Source organism: Amphiura filiformis, chromosome 9, assembly GCF_039555335.1.
Source record: "Amphiura filiformis chromosome 9, Afil_fr2py, whole genome shotgun sequence".
NCBI lineage: Eukaryota > Metazoa > Echinodermata > Ophiuroidea > Amphilepidida > Amphiuridae > Amphiura > Amphiura filiformis.
The window spans coordinates 22515526-22538383 of NC_092636.1; the positions used below are offsets into that span (position 1 = coordinate 22515526).

General features: G+C 34.7%; 1 protein-coding gene across 1 annotated transcript in view; it reads right to left on the reverse strand.

Moving 5' to 3' along the window:
* LOC140160016 (gamma-aminobutyric acid type B receptor subunit 2-like) overlaps window positions 1–22628 on the reverse strand; it is a 176161-nt gene extending 153533 nt beyond the window's left edge. The window contains 2 exon segments of the mRNA XM_072183284.1: window positions 269–397; window positions 22393–22628. Coding sequence (XP_072039385.1) covers window positions 269–295 — 27 coding nt within the window. The 5' untranslated portion in view covers window positions 296–397; window positions 22393–22628.
* Between the last annotated feature and the right edge of the window lie 230 nt (window positions 22629–22858).

The following is a 22858-nucleotide window of genomic DNA, read 5'->3' on the forward strand; positions in this document are numbered from 1 at the left end:
AAATATGTATTGATGAATTTATGACTGTTCTCACACCAAAAATGTTCACTTACGTGAGCTTTCGGCTTGCGGTCGCTAAGCCTTTGTCAAACTGATGTTATTGATCTTGATGAGTGTCACATGACGAGTTGGTGTCAACAAATATGTATTTATGGTGAATGAAATAAAATACAATACAATGACTGATTATTCAAAGTATTTGGTAAATAAAGCTCATTATACAGAAAGTTCAAGGAAACGTGGGTGATGCATTTGGTTTTATACTTACTTCCATAAAGGAGAAGGCAGATAACATGGATACTATGACAATTTACTGTCGTATGTCTTCATTTTCTTTCCATCGGAATAGTGTAGATAAACACAGCTTCTTTACACAGTTCTCGCCATTTGTGTATTGCTGTAAAAAAGAACAGGATAAAATATCTGGTTGTCTCGCATTCAAACCAAACCTTATGGCCTTCGGCTTAAAATATTCAATATATTCCAATATTCCTCTTGACAACTGTAATTTAATTTCATGTAGAAGAACCAACAAAAGAAGAAGATTATAGAAACATATTTAAAAAGACCATAAGGTCCACAGGAGACCCAGGAGACCCAGGAGAAAATCATATTTTGAAAATAGTATTCTGGTAAGTATAGTAAGGGTGGCCTTGATATTTCATGTCTTTATTCTGTGTTCTTCATTATTTATAAAATTTCATTGTAAAGAAATTAATTTCCAATCACGATCAACCCAGTGCAAATAGTAGCGTTATTGTAGTATAAAAGACCAAAAAGATTACAGTGGGCAAGTGATAGAATGAAATTTCTTCCATAAATTGAATTGAATTTTTATGGTTACGAGAATGGTACGTACCCGGGTACATAGCACTTTATTGTCGTCAATTTAGAAAAAAAAAAGTAACGCTATAGGTGATTCCGCTGTAAGAATTGAAATACAAGCAATACTTCCCTAACATATCACTTTTGTTTTCCCAGGCACATATATAGATAACATGATGGCTATGTTTACAAGCTGTAATGCGCTATGTTACGTGACTCTGTCATTTTCCTACATATTATAGATAAGAAGATCAAAATGTGTACTGTTTAATTGACGTTAGTTGGTGGTAAAATCGAAACAGTTCTTAACTATTATTAATGTCATTAAATATTAAGCCTTATTATTTCCATTTATGTCACGTAAGGAAAATGTATTATGCTTTCAAGAAAATCATTACAATAGTACAAAAGATATCTGTGTATCCATACTTTTCTTCAAAACCTTCGTGCCAACTTTGGGACGATTAAGATTAATGTCGGTATAAGCTTTGCTGCCAAAGATTTGTGATATAGTGACGTGACAAATAGCTAATAGTGACTGAAGGAGAAGTAGTCGTGTAGTATTTTATTCGAATGACCTTGAAACACACACGAAAATGAAATTAAGTCTCACAGAGTCTCATATGGTATTGTATATAAACCATATTCTAAATGTACCATAATATCGCGCATGGAATGCTCTCCGTGCACATTTCCCTGCCATCAGACCTCGGGCCAGCTTCAGCAAGAACGAGGTTTCTGAGCGCAAACCTGTCAGCCGTCTCTACAAGATGAGAGTTATCTATGATAGTATCCATAACGCATCATTAATATGGAATATTGGGTAAATATCCTAAAAAAGACTTAAGATTGTACGAGGCATGTGTATAAATAATAGCCTTATCTTCTATATTACATTTAACTATGAACTATGCCATCAACAAATGTCAGCGTTATCTTTTCTAATGCTTTTTAACACATTTAGCACATGCTTTTTAACACATGCAATGTCTAGCAAATTATATTTTGATGAACAATATAAAGGTATGATATGCTGTTGGAATAATAATGAACATGGATGATACCAAACTTATGTATTCATATCATAAAGCAACTCGAAAATTAAACATTTATTAATGCTCCGTGAAATGGATTATTTTTATGATCATATTATACGAACAAAAAAAATACCACGACACTTGACATTGTATTCAAAACATACAAACACGAAATATGAATATGCAAATTCAAATCCCGTATAGTAAACACGGATTATTCAAATTAATGTATTTTTCTATAAATAAGGGATGAAATCAAAACTCGACCGGCGGTTCCGTCCGGTTGTTTAGAGAAACCGGCCGGATCCAGGCGGAACCGGCGGTCAACCGCCAGTCGAGTTTTGATTTTACCCCTAAGAAGATGGCGACTGTTTACTTACTTTGCAAGTCTAAAACCTTAACAGTTAAAGATCAGCAATACTCAATATGTACCCCTCACTTCAACCCGAGCATGATCGGTACCATTAATATACATACTATTTTATTGATCTACGCTTTCTCAAACTCTCCTCAACCTGGAAAACGCCTAAAGACCACGTTTGAATTAGTTAACCTCCAAGTCAGAGTATAAAGGTGCAACTGGGACTAGTCACTAGATGGATCAATCAACTACACCTACGCGTTTTTCTTCATTTTACTGAACCATATAGAGAGCTGGCTCCTTTTATTGTTATTCAATGCACTTGTATTTTTAAAGCAAATATATTATTTGTTACTCCTTCAACATATACCCAGAGATGCTTTGCTGCAGCGAACGTTCGATAACAGGAACTGTTCTGGTCGTGCACGGGCATCTTAAATTCAATTGCAAGAAAATCCCAACGGTTTACTCGCTATTCAAGAAGGCTATACATCCCTTGGTTTACCTGCCCTCCGGTGCGGACATCGTACAACCCCTTGAGACGTCACAGGCCTTCCGTTACAATTTCCTTCCGTAATTGAGCCTAGGAAATTGGCGTTCGTTGACTGGGGACATAGCACTCAGTATATTACTAAGGCGTGCCACGGCTTACACAATCTTGTATGTAGACTGTCAGGTACACGATGGAATGGTCCATCATTTGCGCATGCTGATATACGCTCGTACATTCATCATTTGCACATGCTGATTTACATTACATAAGAGGTGAATCAAGTTTTCAGTCACTTGTTGCCTACTCAAAACTCAAATATTACAAGATTCGATTTGCCCAACCAATCATCAATCCAATAACAAACAACCACACGACGAAGGCAAACTGTACCCCAATTCAATAAAGCGCAACACCCACAAGAGTGCGGAAAACGAGCGCACACCTTAGACATTCCACAATTGACCGTCGCAACCAGAATCAGCTCCCCGAGTTTGGTACGGGTTACAATGAGACAATAATTAGCAGCAATTTTTCAATGAGAGCGTACTAAACCACTGATAATCATACCTTTGTGTAGTGATTTCTCTCACCTCTTGTTTACAAGGAGCTAATGAAATCGTCGGTCGCAACACATAGTGGCGTAGAGTGATTTTCCTAATTTTCCTTTTCACATAGTGGCGTATAAGTTTAGAGCTAGCTATTTTCCTATAATAGTAATTCCTTGTTAACTATTAAAGATACATTTTAATAGTTTGAACCTTAAACTTCAAATGGAATCAGGCCACTGAGAGACAACAGTGGAAAAGTATCGACTCTGTTATAAGTAGCATATCCTTCAAAAACGTTTTGCTTGGACACGTATTTTTTCTTTCACGTATTAGTACGCCACTATGTTTTGCATTCGACGAAATGACCAGTATAGATTTGTTTACATTGCTCTGCCAAAGCTAAAAATTGAGCATCAAGTTAAGTTCACAATACTTCATCAGAATACAACTTTAATATACGATTTCGGTTACATTGTAATTTGGTTATTCTTTGCCCAATATTATAACATTTTATTAATAAAAACGGTCAAGAAAGTTTTCTGGCCATATTAAGCCAAACGAATGGCTGCTTAAAGTCATGACTTTTATTCAAATTTGCTCTGTAGTTCTAAAAGCATAAATTTGGCTGTGCAATGCTGAACTTAGTAATGCTGAACTCAGTTGAACAGATCGTACATTACGGCTTCAATGGAAATGCATTGCTTTACATTTAATCACTAAAAACAAAATCTAATCTTACAATATCAGATATGGCCTCCTGAATTACCTTGGTTTTAATTGTCAAAAGATATACTATGTCGGCATCAATGAGTTTTATCTCATTATCAGAACCACACAAACAATGGCATAGCCAGGTTTTGTTAGGAGGGAGGGGCAGCCAAGGGAGGAGCAGCCAACATGCAAGGGGCAACTTCTTACTAAAATGGTCAAATATTGGCTAACAAGTGCAGCAAAGACACTAAACATCTTGCGGTATGTTTACATCGCATCTGAGAACTTAGTATTTTCACAAAACATCCACGAGAATTGTATTAAGTGAGTCAAGCGACCTCCTTTAAGGCAATTCATTAAATAAGCACCAAAACCTTCAAATCCCACGAGAAATATCACAGATTTGACCTAGATTGCACACAACACTGATATCTTGTAAATAGTTTGTTAAATCTAGAAGGTTTGTTGAGTATGAACACTTCAGTGCGTGCATGGAGATAACATACATCCTCAGAGGAAATTACGAAGATTGAAGAAATCATACAGAAAAGTGACATTATTACGAGTGTGATGTATTAAATTGTGAAAATGACAACAGGATATGAAAATTGAGGTCGACATTACCAGATGAATAATTATATAATGTGTTATATTTCCTCCACCAAATTCCAGACTGCAGCGATCTTGCTTATAAAACCCTGCTATGACAAATTTATAATTTGTGTTTTCTAGCAGCAATATCGTATACATACTTTGTCATTCAGCAGATTCGTTCATCCCCATCCTCTTTTGAGGTAAGTCAACCTTTGATATGAAAATTTAATAACACGCAATTTTACAAGTGGCCTAGGTGTAGGTGCTGTGCAACCTATAATACCAATTTAAAAAAAATATATTTTGAGAACCCAATTTGCAAATCTTACACCTTGCCACCTTTGGATTAGTTTTATTTAAATTGCAAGGGGAGTGACAGTTTAAGTGTTAAACTCATCTGATGAGATCTGCGCAACTATTTGCTTCCCCTCGCTCAACACTTTATTCACTTTATTCAATCAACATCCGCGGGGAGTAACGAAATCAAGCTACAAACTTCACATTTAGTATGAAATATTTCTTCACGAAGTGCCAGGACTAATCTGAAAAGGGTCTGCATAAACCGCACGGGTTATATATTTATTCGGGTGTGTCGGGAGATGGTGGTAAATATTTTTGATAGAAAATGTGTTTTCCATGAGTCTACATTATGGTGCTCATAATGTATTGAATTAGCCTAAAATGTCGGATTTAAGGAGACTGAATTTTTCTGAATTTCAGAACATTGTTATGATATTATCAAATTGATTGAAGTTTGAGGTGATATATGTACTGAACCTAAATACCAATAAATATTGATCAGAACTGAAATGCGGGTGGAGCTTGTGAAAAAATGGCTCTTCAAAGTGGTACGTACTCAGAAAGTTTGAATGCCCCCTGGGGTCAAGTGTTATAAACGTACTCTACATAAATAAACAGCGTAAGTTCATTGGACAACCAGGAATCCGCGCAGTTGTTTTTATACCGTAAATTTATAACATTTGACCCCAGTTTGAGTTCGTACCACTTTTATGAGCCATATTTTAAGGGTACTACACCCCTCGATAAATTTGTGTCTATTTTTGCATTTTTCTCAAAAACTAATAACACACTGGTAACAAAAGTTATGTGTATTATAGGGGCAAGGAATCCAATTACTACACTGGAATTTCAGTGACCCAAGACAAGCGGTTCGTTATTTATGATAAGAAATAAGGTACCGCTAGGATATCCTCATTTCCTATCATATATGCTGAACCGCTTGTCTTGAGTTATTGACATTTCAGTGTAGTAATTGGATCTCTGGCCCCAATAATATACATAACTTTTTTTTACCAGTGTGTTATTATTTTTTGAGAAAAATGCAAAAATAGTCACAAATTTACCACATGGGTGTAGTACCCCCTTAAGTTCCTCCCATTTTTAAAATATTGGCACGTTAGAAGTGCATTCCGCAGTGACAAATGGCAATTGCTGACAAAGTTTAGGAAATATCACTTCAAACCCCAATACATTTGATAATAACAGAACAGTGATGCAAAAAGTCCGAAATTGTGTCCCCCCCAACAAAAAAAAAGCTCACAAAGCTCAATATCAGCCTCCTTAAATCCGCCAGTTTAGGCAAATGCACTACACGATGAGCACCATAATGTAAACTCATGGAAAGCACATTTTCTATCAAAAATTATTTGACACCATCTCCCGACATACCCCAATAAATATATAACCCATATGCAAATCCTTTTCAGATTAGTCACGGCACTTCGTGAAGAAATATTCCATACTAAATGTCAAGTCTGTATATCGTCACTGGGCGGGAAAAACCTCATATGTAATTTTTGCCCTTGAACATGGATGAAGCAAACCATTCAATGTAAAGTCTACACCTACAAGGCTTTATCCATTTTCAAGGGCCAAAAGTAAATATGCGGTATTTCCTGCATGTACTTTTGGCCCTTGAACATGGATAAAGCAACCTCTTCAATATAAAGTCTACACCTACGAGGCTTTATCCATGGTCAAGGGCCAAAAGTTCATGTGAGGGTTTTCCCGCCCAGTGACGATATTCAAAAATGAGTTTAACGTGCCATCTGTAGTTGTAGTTTGCAGTTGCTTGAATTTGTCCGTTAATAATTATTGCAAGTTTCTTTACTCAAATAAACCGTACGGTAAATTCATCTCATATATTTACCTGATATTTGGGATAATCCAGTTAATGTTGATGACCAGTAGAATGTGAATATTATTAACAGCAACTTATATGGTAAGAACACAACAAGTCCAGTACAGCTATTGGAATGTAATTCAATAACATTTTCAACACAGGTGATAATGTAGTATTATTTATAACTATAGCAACATGACCTGGTGTCAACATCTACAAGTTATGTCAATAGCCCTAAGTAGCCTTTGAGTTGTTTTAAGCAGTACCTTGGCAACAGCTTTTAAACATAACAGAAAGCTTTTAAATGACTGAAATGTCATCATGACATGCGTGGAGAAGTCAGCGTTGCTAGGTTAGAGGTAAGACGTCGTGTGGACGTGTCTGAGTAGAGTTTTTGCAAGCTATGTGATCAAATACCTTGGTATAGTGTTGTGATTAAAGCAACAAATGTATTAAGGTTATTAATTATTTTAAACTGTTGTGATTTGGTAGTTCACAGCATCTTACGAATAGTAGTGAGCTTTGTCAAAAACTGCATTGCTCAATTCATAGCGAGTGTGTAGAAGAATTAAAATATCACAGATATACTTTTATAGGTGCTGCGGTTCTTTAGTTACACTGTAAAGAGGTCTGAAACAACAACACTTTTGTAAAACGTACATAACTCATTAACAACAATAAATTAAGCAAGTTTGCAATGTATACGATTTGTAGAATGAATTTTTGCAAAACATCAAGGTGTTATTTTTGAATAACATATTGATCTAGATAATGAAAATCGATTTTTAGGTTGCTTCGACCAACAATACTTCGTCTACCCTTAAGTAGTTCGCCCATATGTTCTATTCTGAATTTGTATTAACGTTATAAAGAACGCAATTTCAAGGACAAGGCCATAGGAGTTTGCTAATGACATTATATAATCTAAACTTCGCTGTAAAAATTGTAACAATAGTTAAGTTTATTTATATTATTCACTACCGTAACCTTTTTTTATTTCATATAAAAACTAGAAAATGTTATTCCAACTGACCAGAAGGGAGGCAAAGGATGGATCCAAATTGATACAAGTGTGTCACACTAACATAGGCTAAACTTAAAAACAACAAAAATGTGACACAACAGCCAATGGGGTAAAAGAAAAAAAAATACAAAATTTATTTTGTCACGTGTTTGGGTATTATTCATTCTTAGAAATAGTTTATTTTCTATAACAAATTTGGGTGTTTTTTGTCTTCATTAGGATACATAGTTTCACACGCAGAGGAGTCTGACTTTATCTTTCAAATTAATATCGACATAATTTGTATGCAATTTATAGGAGGAAACCATGTACGATATGTTACGATGTGTTCAAATCGACGGCCGTAGTGTTTGATTAAAAGAGGACTACTAAACATGACTATGAGGCAAAACGAAGTGCAAATTCCATTGGCCGTACAAATATTAAGCAAAATAATTTATTTGGATATGGTGCAGGTTTGGTATACGCATGCGGTCAATATACAGAAAGGTCTTTGCCCTTGAACGCACATTGCATATTCATGATATTACACTTTTTTGTCTCAGAGCAAAAGCAGGATCGTGAGATGTGGGTGGAAACATCAAAATCATGAAAATGATATACGGTATGGATCGTATTTGAGCACGAATCGGGTCTTTAAAGTATGTAAGGACATGTGAAGAGTTTCTAATAGTAAACGAAAGTAAGTCTAGTTGAGAAGCAGTCTAATCAATAATTGTGAAGTTGTTTTCGTTGTTGCTGCTGTTATTGTTAATGCTGCTGCTGCTAATATTATTATTGTTATTTGCGTTCTAAGTGATTTTGACTCAGCTGATAAAAAGAAAAACATAATACTGTGCAATGACCAAAACATTAATTTGGTTTACAAACATGTGTTGCTGTTGATTTCTAAGTGATTTTGACTGATAAGTTTAAACATTCCACAATCCATTAAAAACGATTTCTGTAGGCTCTTTACTACGATTATTATTTCGATATTGACTCAGATGCAATATAATACAATCTAAGATATCTAAATAGAGATTTAAATGGAATATAGGACAAGTTCAAAGTGGGCTATGTCAATCCCATGATCTATTCCATACTGGGTAACTTTATCTTGACTAGTATACTTTGCGTGGGCAGTGATGGATGGTCTACCCATCTAACGCTTGGTGGTTTATAACGTTAAGCACTAGAAATGTATTAATGCAAAAGACATGAATGTTCTCGAGGGCTCATGTTTAAAAAGTAAATAGACGGATTGTGGATTGGAATAGACGGATTGCGGAATGGGAGTATGAAGGCTTTGGAAAGGTTACTTGTATCATCGCCATTACCTATATTTTTTTATTGTTTGTGGCATCATCATCATCATCATCGTCATCAACATCATCATTATTATCATCATCAAAATCATCATCATCAACATCATCAACATCATCATCATCATCATCATCATCAACATCATCATTATCATCGTCATCATCATCATCATCATCATCAACATCATCATCATCATCATCATCATCAACATCATCATTATCATCATCATCATCATTATCATTTATATCATCATCATCAACATCATCATCATCATCAATATATCATCATCATCATCATCATCATTGTAATTATGTGATCATCGTCGTTATCATTTAATAACTTATACTTTCTTTACATTGACGATTTGAAATAGAATATTCTACTGAAACTGACTTTTTCTGTAACTCTGTCTAGAGTATTATAAAGTGTGCACTTCAACAGAAGTAGGGTACAAAACAATAGCTATACAGGAATTTATAAAATCGCCTTTGAGAGATCATTATGAAAGGTGAGTCTGGTGAATGTTTGCTGGGAGATCAAATTGCCTACGTAATGTTCATGACGGAAGTTGCAGTATGATATCTGATCGATGCATAGCCTTATGCAAAACACGTGCTAACTGAAGGCAAAAGTTACAGTGCAAATAGAGAGTAAAGGTGAATTCTTGCTTTTACATTGTTTTGTAGTAGTTCAACAAATTGTCTTATTAATTGTGTACCAAAGCACAAACATTCCGGCGCGGGAAATTGCGCCAATGGCTCTACGTATAAAGTCGAGACGGTGTCTCAGATGCTCCAAGAATACCATCCTCCTGTTTTTATTTATTATAGGTTATGCTAAGACGGACTCCAATATGTCGTTTGCCTTCTTGTCCTCTTTCGTCCCTCCCCTCTCTTTCCCCTCCTTTCTCTCCATCTCTCTTCCCTTCTATCTATCTCCTTCTCCCTCTATAACTCCTTCCTTGTCTCATCTTTCCCTCTCTTTCTATCCTTCTGCTTCATTCAATATTTTTTTAAACAAAAATACTGCTAAACAGAGACAAGTGACGCCACCAACTTCCATCCACCTATGACTCGTTCATCCATTCATGTGACCGGAAGTAGGAATGGATGTTGACCTCCGCTTGTCTTATTAATTGTGTGCCAAAGCACAAACATTCCGGCGCGGGAAATTGCGCCAATGGCTCTACGTATAAAGTCGAGACGGTGTCTCAGATGCTCCAAGAATACCATCCTCCTGTTTTTATTTATTATAGGTTATGCTAAGACGGACTCCTACGAACTCGTATATGTGACCGTCCACGGCGAATGAGCCGTAAATTCCTCCCCCGGTCAATTTTGTTTTATTTCATGTTTAAAAATAAACATCATAAACTTAAAAATGGTATATCAAATAACTTAAAACGATATCCAGAAGCGGGGTTATGGTTTGTAAAACTTTTCTCCATCAACAAAATTATAGCTTTTTACGTTTTTACATGTATCTCTTTTTCCACATTGCTGGCAATATATCAAACAGTCATACTTGGCGGCCATTTCAAAGCATCCACAAGTCAACGAGGTGTAAGAAAGTTCTCTCATTGTTAATTGTTGGTTATGCATACCTGACAAAATACAATGCCTGGTAACCCACCACTTGAACAGGATTTAGCAAAAGCAAACAAAGACCAGAGCTATTAAAAGTTCTATAGCCGGCCATCTAAGGTAGAAGCTTATTATCAACTTCAACAATAGGATTATTGATTAGTTTTTGACTATTAAAATGAGACGGATGTCGGGCCAGCTTAAGTTATCGATGAATACGACCTTCGTACACATTTTATACCGTAACACAGAATACAATTTAGGGAATTTACGGCTCGTTTGTGCTGCCGGGTCACATATATGTCGTTCGCCTTCTTGTCCTCTTTCGCTCCATCTCTCTTCCCTTCTATCTCTCTCCTTCTCCCTCTATGACTCCTTCCTTGTCTCATCTTTCCCTCTCTTTCTATCCTTCTGCTTCATTCAATATTTTTTTGAAACAAAAATACTGATAAACAGAGACAAGGGACGCCACCAACTTCCACCCACCTATGACGCGTTCATCCATTCATCTGATCGGAAGTAGGAATGAATGTTGACCTCCGCTTTCCCGGTCCATCAACCCCTACATATCAGTCGGCTTTGAAGGCCAGTGGATGCGCAGGCCACCAACCTCCACAATGTAAGTCGTGAGAACATTGTTAACATGATTAAATAAAATAAATGTACGATAAAAATACCGCTGTATAATTAGTGGAATCGTACATTTTGCCCTAATTACTGGTAAGATCAAATGTTGATTAAAATAACTATAATGTAAATGGCATCAGCAGTTCTCTAACGTACGCTTGTCATCTAAAGGATATCCGTGTATTTTTAAGCAGTCAAGTTAGCTCAATCGGTAAGGCGTTCGACTATTGTGCGAGAGGTTGCGGGTTCGAACCCTGGTGGTGCCTAGTACGCTCTCGTGGGAAAATTGAGTTAGCTTGAAATTCCCTTGGACAAGGAACTTACTGCTAATTATCTCGTTGTAACCCGTACGAAACTCGGGGAGCTGATCCTGGTTGCGAAGGTTATTTGTGGAATGTCTAGGGTGTGCGCTCTTGAAAATGGTTTATTGAAAGATGTGGGCCGTAGTGGTCAGCGACAACCTGTAAAGTGTGCTGAGGCTTGTGGATTAACGTCTAGGCGTTGTGCCTGTGCGTAGCGCACTATAAATCACTGCGCTTTTTTTTTCAAATGTGATTTGGTTTTCAGTTGAATGACTCCGGGTGAAGTTTTATTAGACATGATACGGTTTGATTATTTGTCTGTCAGTTTGTTTTATTTGATTTGTTTCCGATAAAAAACAAATATTTAGACTATAGACGAATCCAATTTCACGCATTCCTACACCTCAAGGGCAGCCATTGCTGGGTCCCCCTTAGTTCTATTCCACCTAAAATGTGACGTGTCATGTCAAAAGGAAACACTTTTGGGCAGGATCGTAAATGGAGAAATAGCCAACAATCTGCCCGGGTGATTTTTTTCACAATTTGGGTTTGTTGCGAATTTGTGATGTTATTAATGTTTAAAATATTGTCGGAGAGTTTCAGACCGGAATATAACTGGCATCTTGTATTATTTGACACATTTTTCAAGGTAATTCCTACTCTCAACATCGTCAATAATATTTTTAAAGGCCGATATCTCATTTTCAATTTTATAATACCATAACTTAAGAACTCAATATCTTCGCTTAGGAATATCGGATTTCATTGGGGGAAAACGGTGTTGTGGAGCAAAATATCTCTTCATTTAAGATATGTAAAACCCTCAAAATTGATAACCTGCCCAAAAGTGTCTCCTTTTGACATGGAACGTTACAAATGTGAAATGATGTGGCCTTGGCGGGGATATTAAGCTGCATTTCATCACCCGTGTCACACGTAGACAAAAGAATGATGAAAGTTTACAACACAATACAATTCAACATCGATTTTTAAGCGGATTTAATCCACCTAATTGGGCAGTAAGAACACCAGTTTGGTGCAGACGGGACCCAGTAATGGCCGACTGAATTCTGACCATTACTTGGCTCGTTGGATTCGTCTCTAGTCATAGTTTCTTGTCTATGGTAGAAATAATATTGAATTGGAAAGATATTTTCTTTTTTTGCAATATATTATAAAATGATTTATAAAAAAAATTCATAAGAAATGTAAACATAATCACCATTTTTTATTTACCTTCTAAATTATTTTATTTATTTATTTATTTATTTATTTATTTATTCATTTATTTATTTATTTATTTATTTATTTATTTATTTATTTATTTATTTATTTATTTATTTATTTATTTATTTATTTATTTATTTATTTACGCCTATCACCCGCAGAATTGCAGTATTGGTCAAATAATGTATTTGTCCATATGTCATAGATTGATATCTATTTTGACATTATAGTTACAGTCAGTCGGAGGTGTTTACCTTCAGGGTGTAATTAGTAGTATTGACTTTAAAATAAAGGGACAAATGTTCATTTAATCACTATTCAAGTCAATACACGTATGGATGCAGATTATTTAATATAGAGCTCAATAAGACACTATAAGTATTTAGAATATGAATGTAATCTGACTGATATACATAAAGCAGAGCATGAAATAATTGCAACACACTTTATTAGGTTCGAAAATTCAAAATTACTTTAATTTTTTTCTATTTGTCTTGTTCCCTTTCTTCTGCTTGCTCATTACTCTTTGCCTTTTCCTTCATATAACCATCACCATTTTCTTTACTTTTGTTTTGTCATCCCATAAGAAAATTGCCGTAAAACGGCTTGTATTTGTGGTACATGTACCCCCAATTAAGCCTGGTGCCCCCAATAATCGGTCGGTGCCCCTATAGGATGACTCACGGTAAACCACTGAATAAACCTTTTATATAATCAATTTAATTTTTGTTAAATTTTAATAAGTGGCCACATCCTATAAGTATTTTGTCCCGTGTCATATTATTCCCTTATGCAGTAAAATCGCATTCACTATTCATTTTTACGCTTGCAAACACGACGTCTGATAAATTATCCGTGACAAAAATCTAACAGAAATCTTCCTGTCGAGGATTTTCTCAAATCTAAGGATGTTTCAAGAGATTTTGGTTTGCCTTGGGGAGATTTGTTTATCTTTTCCATTTTTCTTAAAAGTCATGAAGTCATTGGCCTGGTGTGACTATTTTTAACAGTAAAAAATCCTTTTCATGAGAGAGTTAAAACTCTCTACATCTTGAGTCCACACCTTGAGTCTTGAAATAGCCAAAAATCTGCCCGGGGGTGATTTGTTCACAATTTAGGTTTGTTGCTAATTTGTGATGTTATTAATATTAAAAATATTGTCTGATAGTTTCCGACCGGAATATAACTGGCATCTTATATTGTTTGAGACATTTCCTACTCTCAACATTGTCAATAATATTTTTAAAGGCCGATATCTCAATTTCCAATTTTATAATACAATAACTTACGAACTCAATATCTTCGCTTAGGAATGTTCAATTTCATTGGGGATAAAGGCGTTGTGGAGCGAAATATCTCTATATTTAAGATATGTAAAAACCTCAAAATTGATAGCCTGCCCAAAAGTGTCTTCTTTTGACATGACACGTCACATATTATGTATTCGACCTTTACAACAGCGCTGAAGCCGATTATGTAACCGAAACCTTATTTTACTTTGAAAATACCTTAAAGGCCCGTGTATTCTTTATATTGCTGGTCTCTTAATTTGTAGCAAAAAAAATCAAAATATTTTAATAGAGAATATGAAGAAACAAAGTAACACTAAAAAAAAAACTAATAACTACACACTTGGTTCCTATTTCTAGTTCTGATATACATTAGATATACATTTACTCCCATGCCATATACCATCATTGGTCGTTTTAGCACGCTTGAAGTTAAGGGAACACAAAACACATAACCCGGAGATACTATAAGAGTTAATTATAAGAACATTGAAACTTTATTTGATTTATTTGCCATAATCTAAACACCAAGGAGTGCCAGGGCAGCCCCGGGTTATTTCCTCTCCTGTGTTGCTTCCGATCTGTGGTGTTTATCGTTGATAATGAAGTCATCGTGGAAGGTATTCACGACAGTGTGAATATTCAATGATGATTACTCGCTTCCTACTCAAATAAGTGCACATTATTCGCAAGGTAATGTTATAAAATGTTTATAAGTACGATATTGCTTACGCATCAACAACCCTGTCAATTCGAGATATCACACGAAGGATTGCCAATTGGGATTATCAAGAGAGCCGATGACAGGTTGATCTCATTATTTACCTAGTAATTTAACCCCCTCTGTAATGTCATGTGGCTAAATGTTTCGTTCGTATCTTGTAGAAAATTGTTTTAAAAAGATACTTAACGGCCCATTCAGTGATTTGCTCATCCGGACGATCGTAAAAATAATCAAAATTCAGATTTTGGTACCTTTGTCATTGTCATAGATGTGCTAACATAGCCTGCGAGTGGTTCAGCCGAAAGCCGTGTACAAAAGACAAAATAAGACATTTTACACGAATCTGTAATTTAGATACTGACAGTATCTAAATTAGCTACATGTATTTGAATGGGACTTGAACTTCGTCAGTACTGCTGGGTTTTTTTGTGCAAAATTTGTCATTTCAAAAATATCAAATGACAATTTGAATGACTTATTCTTCACTTTTAAGCAATTTATAAATAATTTTAATTTTTTACACTTGCGCTGGGATCACTGAATGGGTCTTTAACCTACCGCAACAAAGTTGCATATGGAGATAAACCAATTAACTGATCTCATGGCGTTTTACTCAAAAGGACGTTCAGCAATTTGACTGCTCCGTTTACATGGTTTTATTGAAACTCAAGCGTATCTCGATGTAACACGAAGCAATAAAATATTTTGATTTCACGTTCCCAGTGTTGTCGTATCACCCAAGAACAAAAAAGCATGTATTTGACACGGATTAAGAAATTGATTTGAGCAATATCAATCAGTATTTATTTCATTCAAAATACAACAATACAATAACAATAACAGCAATAATATCAAACAGACAAATCCTGGTATGTAGTTTCAATTGGAACCTAGACCATTATACACTCAGTCAATCTGAAGAAGATTGGAATTGATACGCAACCATGTGGGTAATTAAACATAAACAACAAACAAATATAAGGGTGGTTATGGCATCGTCTTCATGGAAACTTTTCATTACTGCTTCCTGCGCTGAATTACCTTCTCTGAAATTAAAGGTATAAACTAAAATAGAATAGTACCACAGACGCAATTGGTTAATAAAGAGGTTTAACTGAGTTTTAGTAAGCTGGTTTCTTAAGTTTATTTTCATCAGTTTGAGGACAAGAGGTAAGAAGATATAGCTAGAAAAAGTAAGAAAAGTAGGTTTGTGGTATGTTATTACAATGTAGAAATATATGCTTCATCGATTTTGCTGAAATTCAGCTTTATTCTGTGCGCAAGCACATTGAATATTATATATAACGATCATAATAAAGATAACAGTAATACTATAACCGAATTCAATGTCTTTGTTTTTTTTCTAAAAACAAGAGAAAATGGTTTAAGCTCCTGGGGTTGATTTTACTGTAACTGTATAGAGGTTTTGGTATCAGGTTGCGCAGTGCGTTTTCCGTAGCCCCGTTCCACACGTGCGTGAACCGTTACGAGACTGCTCAAAGGGAAATATTCGATAACACAAATAATGCTTTGTATATAATACAATTGGGTTAATATCGTTTGCCATTTTTCAAATATTTTGTGGAAATACTGAACTTGATGTATTAACTTTCAAATGCATCCCAAATCAGTTCTGCATTATGTCGAGTAAATCCACAATTGAGTGGGTTCAAAGGCAAATCATTTCCGAAAATATAGGTGTCATATTTACCGAATTATTATTTAATAATATTAATCTATCGTGATTGATATTATTTTTTTTTCATTTCACAAGGCTAAAGTTAATCATTCCTTGTAAGAGAGTTGTTCTAGTATCACTGAGATCAACTTACCTAAGGACTGTCTGGAAATTGTTTCTACACAGTGTTTTGTTTGTTCACTTGTTAACTTGACAGGCGGCTGAGCTGTTTTGCAATCATTGTGCCCATAGAAACATGTTACATATTGTCTGGGAGTTTTTACTGCAAGACGAGGAATTGAAATAGGCCAAAAATAACTTAAAATTCAAAGATAATTAAATAGTATACGTCAGCATGGTTATAAAATCGGAGCTTATAATAGAAGAATCAAGTTGATAATATCATAATAAATATCCACATGAACATTCCATATGCCCGTGTACAATATTTAACACATTTATTTTACTTTTTGTTTCTCAAAGAATGTCAACAATTCCGTAAGCTATAGTCAACATCCAACAAATGTGACGCGCCATGTCAAAAGGAGACACTTTTGGGCAGGATCGTAAATGGAGAAACAGCAAAAAATCTGCCCGGGGGTGATTTTTTTCACAATTTGTGCGAATTTGTGATGTTATTAATGTTTAAAATATTGTCTGATAGTTTCAAAAATATAACCGGCATCTTGTATTTTTTGAGACATTTTTCAAGGTAATTCCTACTCTCAACATTGTCAATAATATTTTTTTTAAAGGCCGATATCTCAATTTTCAATTTTATAATACCATAACTTACGAACTTGTGGAGCAAAATATCTCTATATTTAAGATATGTAAAAACCTCAAAATTAATAACCTGCCCAAAAGTGTCTCCTTTTGACATGGCACGTCACAAATGTTTACATAGGTATTGCACAACATCACACCGTTGTGCTCAAATTTGCCCTTACATCTTATCACTTAAGAATATTATGTTTACATAACCCGATATTAGTTATAATATTAATAATCATATTTCTTGGTCATATAGGTAATTTATTGTCAGATTACTGTGTGCGTGTGTGTACATTAGATCAGCAATCGATGACTTCATAGACGAACTAAACAAATCGATATTTACATATTACTGACAATGAGGCACGGATAATATTTGCGGAGTCGCCATTATTTTATCAATACTGTACAATATCATGTTGTATTAATAAAGCTTAAAGATATTGCCCTATGCCGCTGATATTGTCCTTATTAAAACATCAGTAATGTTTTGCGTGCTAGCCATAATAGGCTTCAACATAAATATTCCAAGTTTTTAGATATTTTCTCCATTTTAATGGATTTTTCATGCTGATTCCAAATATGGTCATGAAAATATTTGATCAAAAAATTGAAACTCGGCAGTCGACACCCGCGTGGAGAGAACTAGATAATAGAGATAATACCAAATACATGCTCGTACGTTTCTTGATTTTGCATTCTTTACTGATCTTATTACAATATGTTCCTTCTTACATCAAAACCTCAACTGCGCGAATCGATATGCAATAATACTAAATAATGTGATTTGAAATGTGCACAATTCATTTTTTCTCTATCGATTTGCGTGTAATACCGTTATATTGACAAACTAAAAATATTGTCACGTGTTCCTATGTAATAGCATGGTAATATTCGTATTGCGCGGACTTGGATGTCAACATTTTCCCATGATACATCACGATTACATCGCAAACCGCTGGCGGCGCCCTTATTGTGAATAGCGAGAATTACATATTATTATTACATCAGCTGAATTTGATACCTGCGATTAATACTTTCTTATGTACCTTAGTGTGATAGAAAAAAGAGAATATTGTTTTTATCTAAATAGATTATTAACACCCTAAATATATTAACATTAAAACATTGTGTAAGTGTTACTTTGTATTCTGAAAGCAACTAGTGTTATTGTTACCTTTTTATTGGAAAGAGAATCATAGAAAGAGAGGTCCAATAAAATTACGAACCTAAGCCGCCAATAATCGCTTGTTTGACAATAATTATTCAAACGTTATTAATAAAAAAAAAATCATACGCTTCGGCTTTGAGTAAAGCAGTATGCAGACTTTTTATTAGACGTACAATATTGTATGTAACATATCTACGTTATTTAATATATTGTCATTCTATTTCTAGTAATGTTTAAGTTCTATCTAACGAATGTTTGATGACGTAGAATCGATAATATATTTCTACCAGATATTATACGTCATCAAACATTCGTTAGAACTTAAACATTACTGGAAATAGAATGGCAATAGATTAAATAGCGTAGATATGTTACATCAAATATTTTACGTCTAATAAAAAGTCTGCATACTGCTTTAGGCTGTTCTGTCAGATCTGTAACCTTATTGTCTTCATATTTTCAATTGATATGTACCATAATAGAGATTTACTGATACAAATGATTATAAAGACTGCACAAAAAGTACCGCAGCTGTTATAAATACGCCTATAGCGTCAGAACTAATGATTGTGTTCACAATATTTCAATATAGACAAAAGGATGATTTATTTACGCTTATTTTGATACCATATTTGTTCAGTTTTGTTCAATATTAACAACACAGCAGCGTTTTTAAAGAAAAGTACCCGAATTTAAAAGTTGCGGCTATTTGTATTGATTTGAAGTCAGCGCGAAGATAAATGGAGGGTTTTACGTGCCATAATGCTTGTGTAATAACCATTGATCACTGTAAACTGCAACTTTTAGATTCGGGTATATTTCTTTAAAAGTACTACTGTGTTGTTAATATTGAACGACATTTGACAAATGGGGTATTAACATGCGCGTAAATGAATCATCCTTCTTTCTATGTAGACATATTGTGGAAACAATAATTAGTTCTGAAGCTATCGGGGTATTTATACCAGCTGCGTTACTTTTTGTGCAGATTTTATTTCTTATGTGCGGCTTTAATCTGTTTAATTATTATATTGGATTACCTGTCAGTGTAATGTGATAGATTTAATTAGGTTTCCATTTTCATTTTCTTAACAATTTATCTTGATGAATTTTCGTTCCATTATCTAAATGGTACTTAGTTTTAAATATCTCTTATGTTATCTTATCATTGGATAATATTTCATTTTGATTTTATCCTCATATACTGGACCTCAGGGAAAGCACTAAGTTTTGACGAGGCTACTCTGTATAAATAAAATGTAAGGAAGTAAATAAATAGCTGCAGTAATAACTATCAATCAATCAAGAGGAACAGTCTGCGATACGTTAGCACAATGGAACTATCTTTAAGTTTTGGTCCCACTGTGACCCATTGGGAACCACAGAAGGCATAGAAACAAATGAAATCAATCAAATTTTTATCATTTCAGGTTTACGGTTCCAAAAAACATTGGTACAGCACCATGTACTATCGATGAAGGCAGCAGGTATGTGATGTGCGCAATTCATCCGAAATAGCAACGTATTCAATGTACCGTTTTAAGGGTATACGATGTATTGTTGGTCGAAGCAGCAAAAAAATGTAGTTCACAGCATCTTGCGAATGGTAGTGAGCTTGAGCAAAAATTGCATTGCTCAATTCATAGCGAGCGTGTAGAAGAATTCAAATATCACAGATATACTTTTGTAGGTCTTGTGGTTCTCATTAACAGCAATAAATTAAGCAAGTTTTCAAAGTATATGATTTGTAGAATGAACTTTTGCAAAACACCAAAGTGTTATTTTTCAATAATATATTGATTCAGATTTAGCTGCTTCGACCAACAATAACTCGTATAACCTTATTGTGTACACATTCTGTTGCACATACTTTATCACATTAAAAAAAGTAGGCTAGGTCACCGCCAAGTTTGATTGACACATTGCAAATCATCCATTTAGGGTTGCGCATTTGAAAACAGTATCTATGAGACATGTACGAGTGTGACGATATCTCATGGGCGGGATATAGGTTAGAGAAAAAGTAGATTTGATTCTAGAAGAATACTCTTGCGCGGGCAAATCGATCTTGCTGATTTAATAAACATATTTATTGATTCACCAGAGAGTTGCTTGTAGATTTGTCATCTTCAGACTCTATCCCTGACATTTTTATTATTTTATATGCGATGGTGTGTCTCCATTTGATGGGAGCAAAAACAACTTATTATCTATGGAATGTCAAGGAAATAAAAAATAAAAAACATAGTTACTTTTATTTCCTTGCATTTTTGTTTATTTTACATAAAGCAACTTGCTACTAAATCTCATGTTACCTACTGTTGTTTTTATTCATAAAAGCGTGATGCTTTTACCCGTTCTTTAAGATTTATGACTTTGTTCAATCAGGAAAAAATGCTTGGAAGATAAATCAATCAATACCCGTACACCAGTACTATAGCAATCCCGGGCCCAGTCGTGTTATCAACATCATATTGTCTGGATGGGTCTCTGAAACTTCACATTAAACGATATTAAAGATCTTTTAAGTCAAGCCACTTTCAAACACATTTAAATTTCAAATCAGCAGATGACGAACTTAAATTTAATCACATAGCCATGTGCTCATACTAATCTCTGCTTTATTACAGATCGATGTACGTAACAGATGTACTAACTTGCTGTGAAATACATGTAGGTCAGAAACACAGTTGAATAAACATTATTAAACAAATGCTATACATTTTCCTGTCTGTGCTAAGAGTTATGTAACATAATGCTCAAATTGAGCTGTGGTTATATAGTATAAACGTATGTAAAGAATCATATAAGTAAGTCCCATTTCGAAATTTAGTTTAAGTTTGTTAAGTTATGAAGAAATGTGTCTCTTCTTAATCCAGATAATCATTTACTTTTTCATCAGTGCCTGCGTTATTTAATGCTCTTATTACACATAGGCTGGAATTATACTAGCAAGCACTAAATACAATGAATATTTGAGAATAGTCCATGCATTATCATAGCTAATTATTGATTACCAAGTTTAGTAACAAATTATTTGAGGCAAATATTGTTGTACCGACTTGCTTTTATCAAGTGACTCTTTAGTAACAAACAAGGGAAGAGGCTTACGCATCATATACATTACAAACTAGTGCACGAGTTCAAATTAATGATGCTTTTAACGTTATTCTTAATATATCAATATACAGGGAAAGAAGAATTACGCATCGCACACTAGCACAATTAAACATGAATTTACAAATGGTCAGCCTGCTACGCTTTTTGCCTAAGTCATGTTTTGTAATTTTGAGAACAAAGTACAAAATATGGTTCAAGCATGCATTTAAAGATATTTATTCACCAATCTTTGCACAAGAACAAATGATAATGCTACAAATGAAAGGGAATAATCCGACATAATAAGGGTGATTACACAACTGGTGCATGCTTGAACCACATTTTGTTCCTTGTTCTCAAAATTGCAAAGAATGACTTGGGCAATTAGCGTAGCAGGCTGACGAAATGGAAACATGCATAGGCTTCTCCCATTTTGAATGCTGTGAAATGTAATTTACAAATGATTGCCGATCAATGCATGCCTATCAGATGTACATTTTCTCAAGGACGACAGAACCTGTCAAAATGGTTTAATGGATCAGTGTCAATAATTTAGATGACATGTGCATTACCCAAGTCCTCAATTGAATTGAAATGCTGGAGAATAATAACAAAAAACACACACAAGGCCAAGTTAGTGTGGCACGGAATTAGTGTCTAGGCAATACATTTGCACAATTTTCCCGTATTGTGCCATAAAAATAACCAGAATGTAATTTAATAATTTTGCATTCATTGATAAAACCGGTCCATCTGAATTCGGCAATTTGATATTTTGAATAATCAGTTCGTTTGTAAACATTAAAATAGCTACTGAAATAGTAATGAAATTTCATTCAAAGTTCTTGTAAATTGAAAAAATAAGAGAAGCACTTACCTGTACAAATGTCATTGACGCTATCAAGTCGAATCGCCCAAACCCAAGTGCATCAATATTACAATCATAAGCAGCAAGACGATATTGGACTTGACCTGATAATACCTTGTGTGGCTGACTTTGGAATATATTCATTAAAGTGTACTCCGTGTGAACAAGAAAACCTGCAGGCTGATATCTTTTGCCTTAGGCATAGAATAATGTATTTGAAACGGCTTTCGGCAGAAGAGTGGTAGCATATCATAGCAGTGTACATAATATAATGTTTATAATAAATCATGTACCATAGTTGAATTTTTGTCTCTCGAATTTACAAAATGAATGTCAATGAAAATAGCTTTCAGTGGTAAAACCTCGCTTCTCAGACTTGGTATAACTATAATAATAACCAATCGCTACGCCAGACGGATGACGTACATATCAATGAGTTCTTTTAATTTAACACGTACATCAAACTTGTACACAG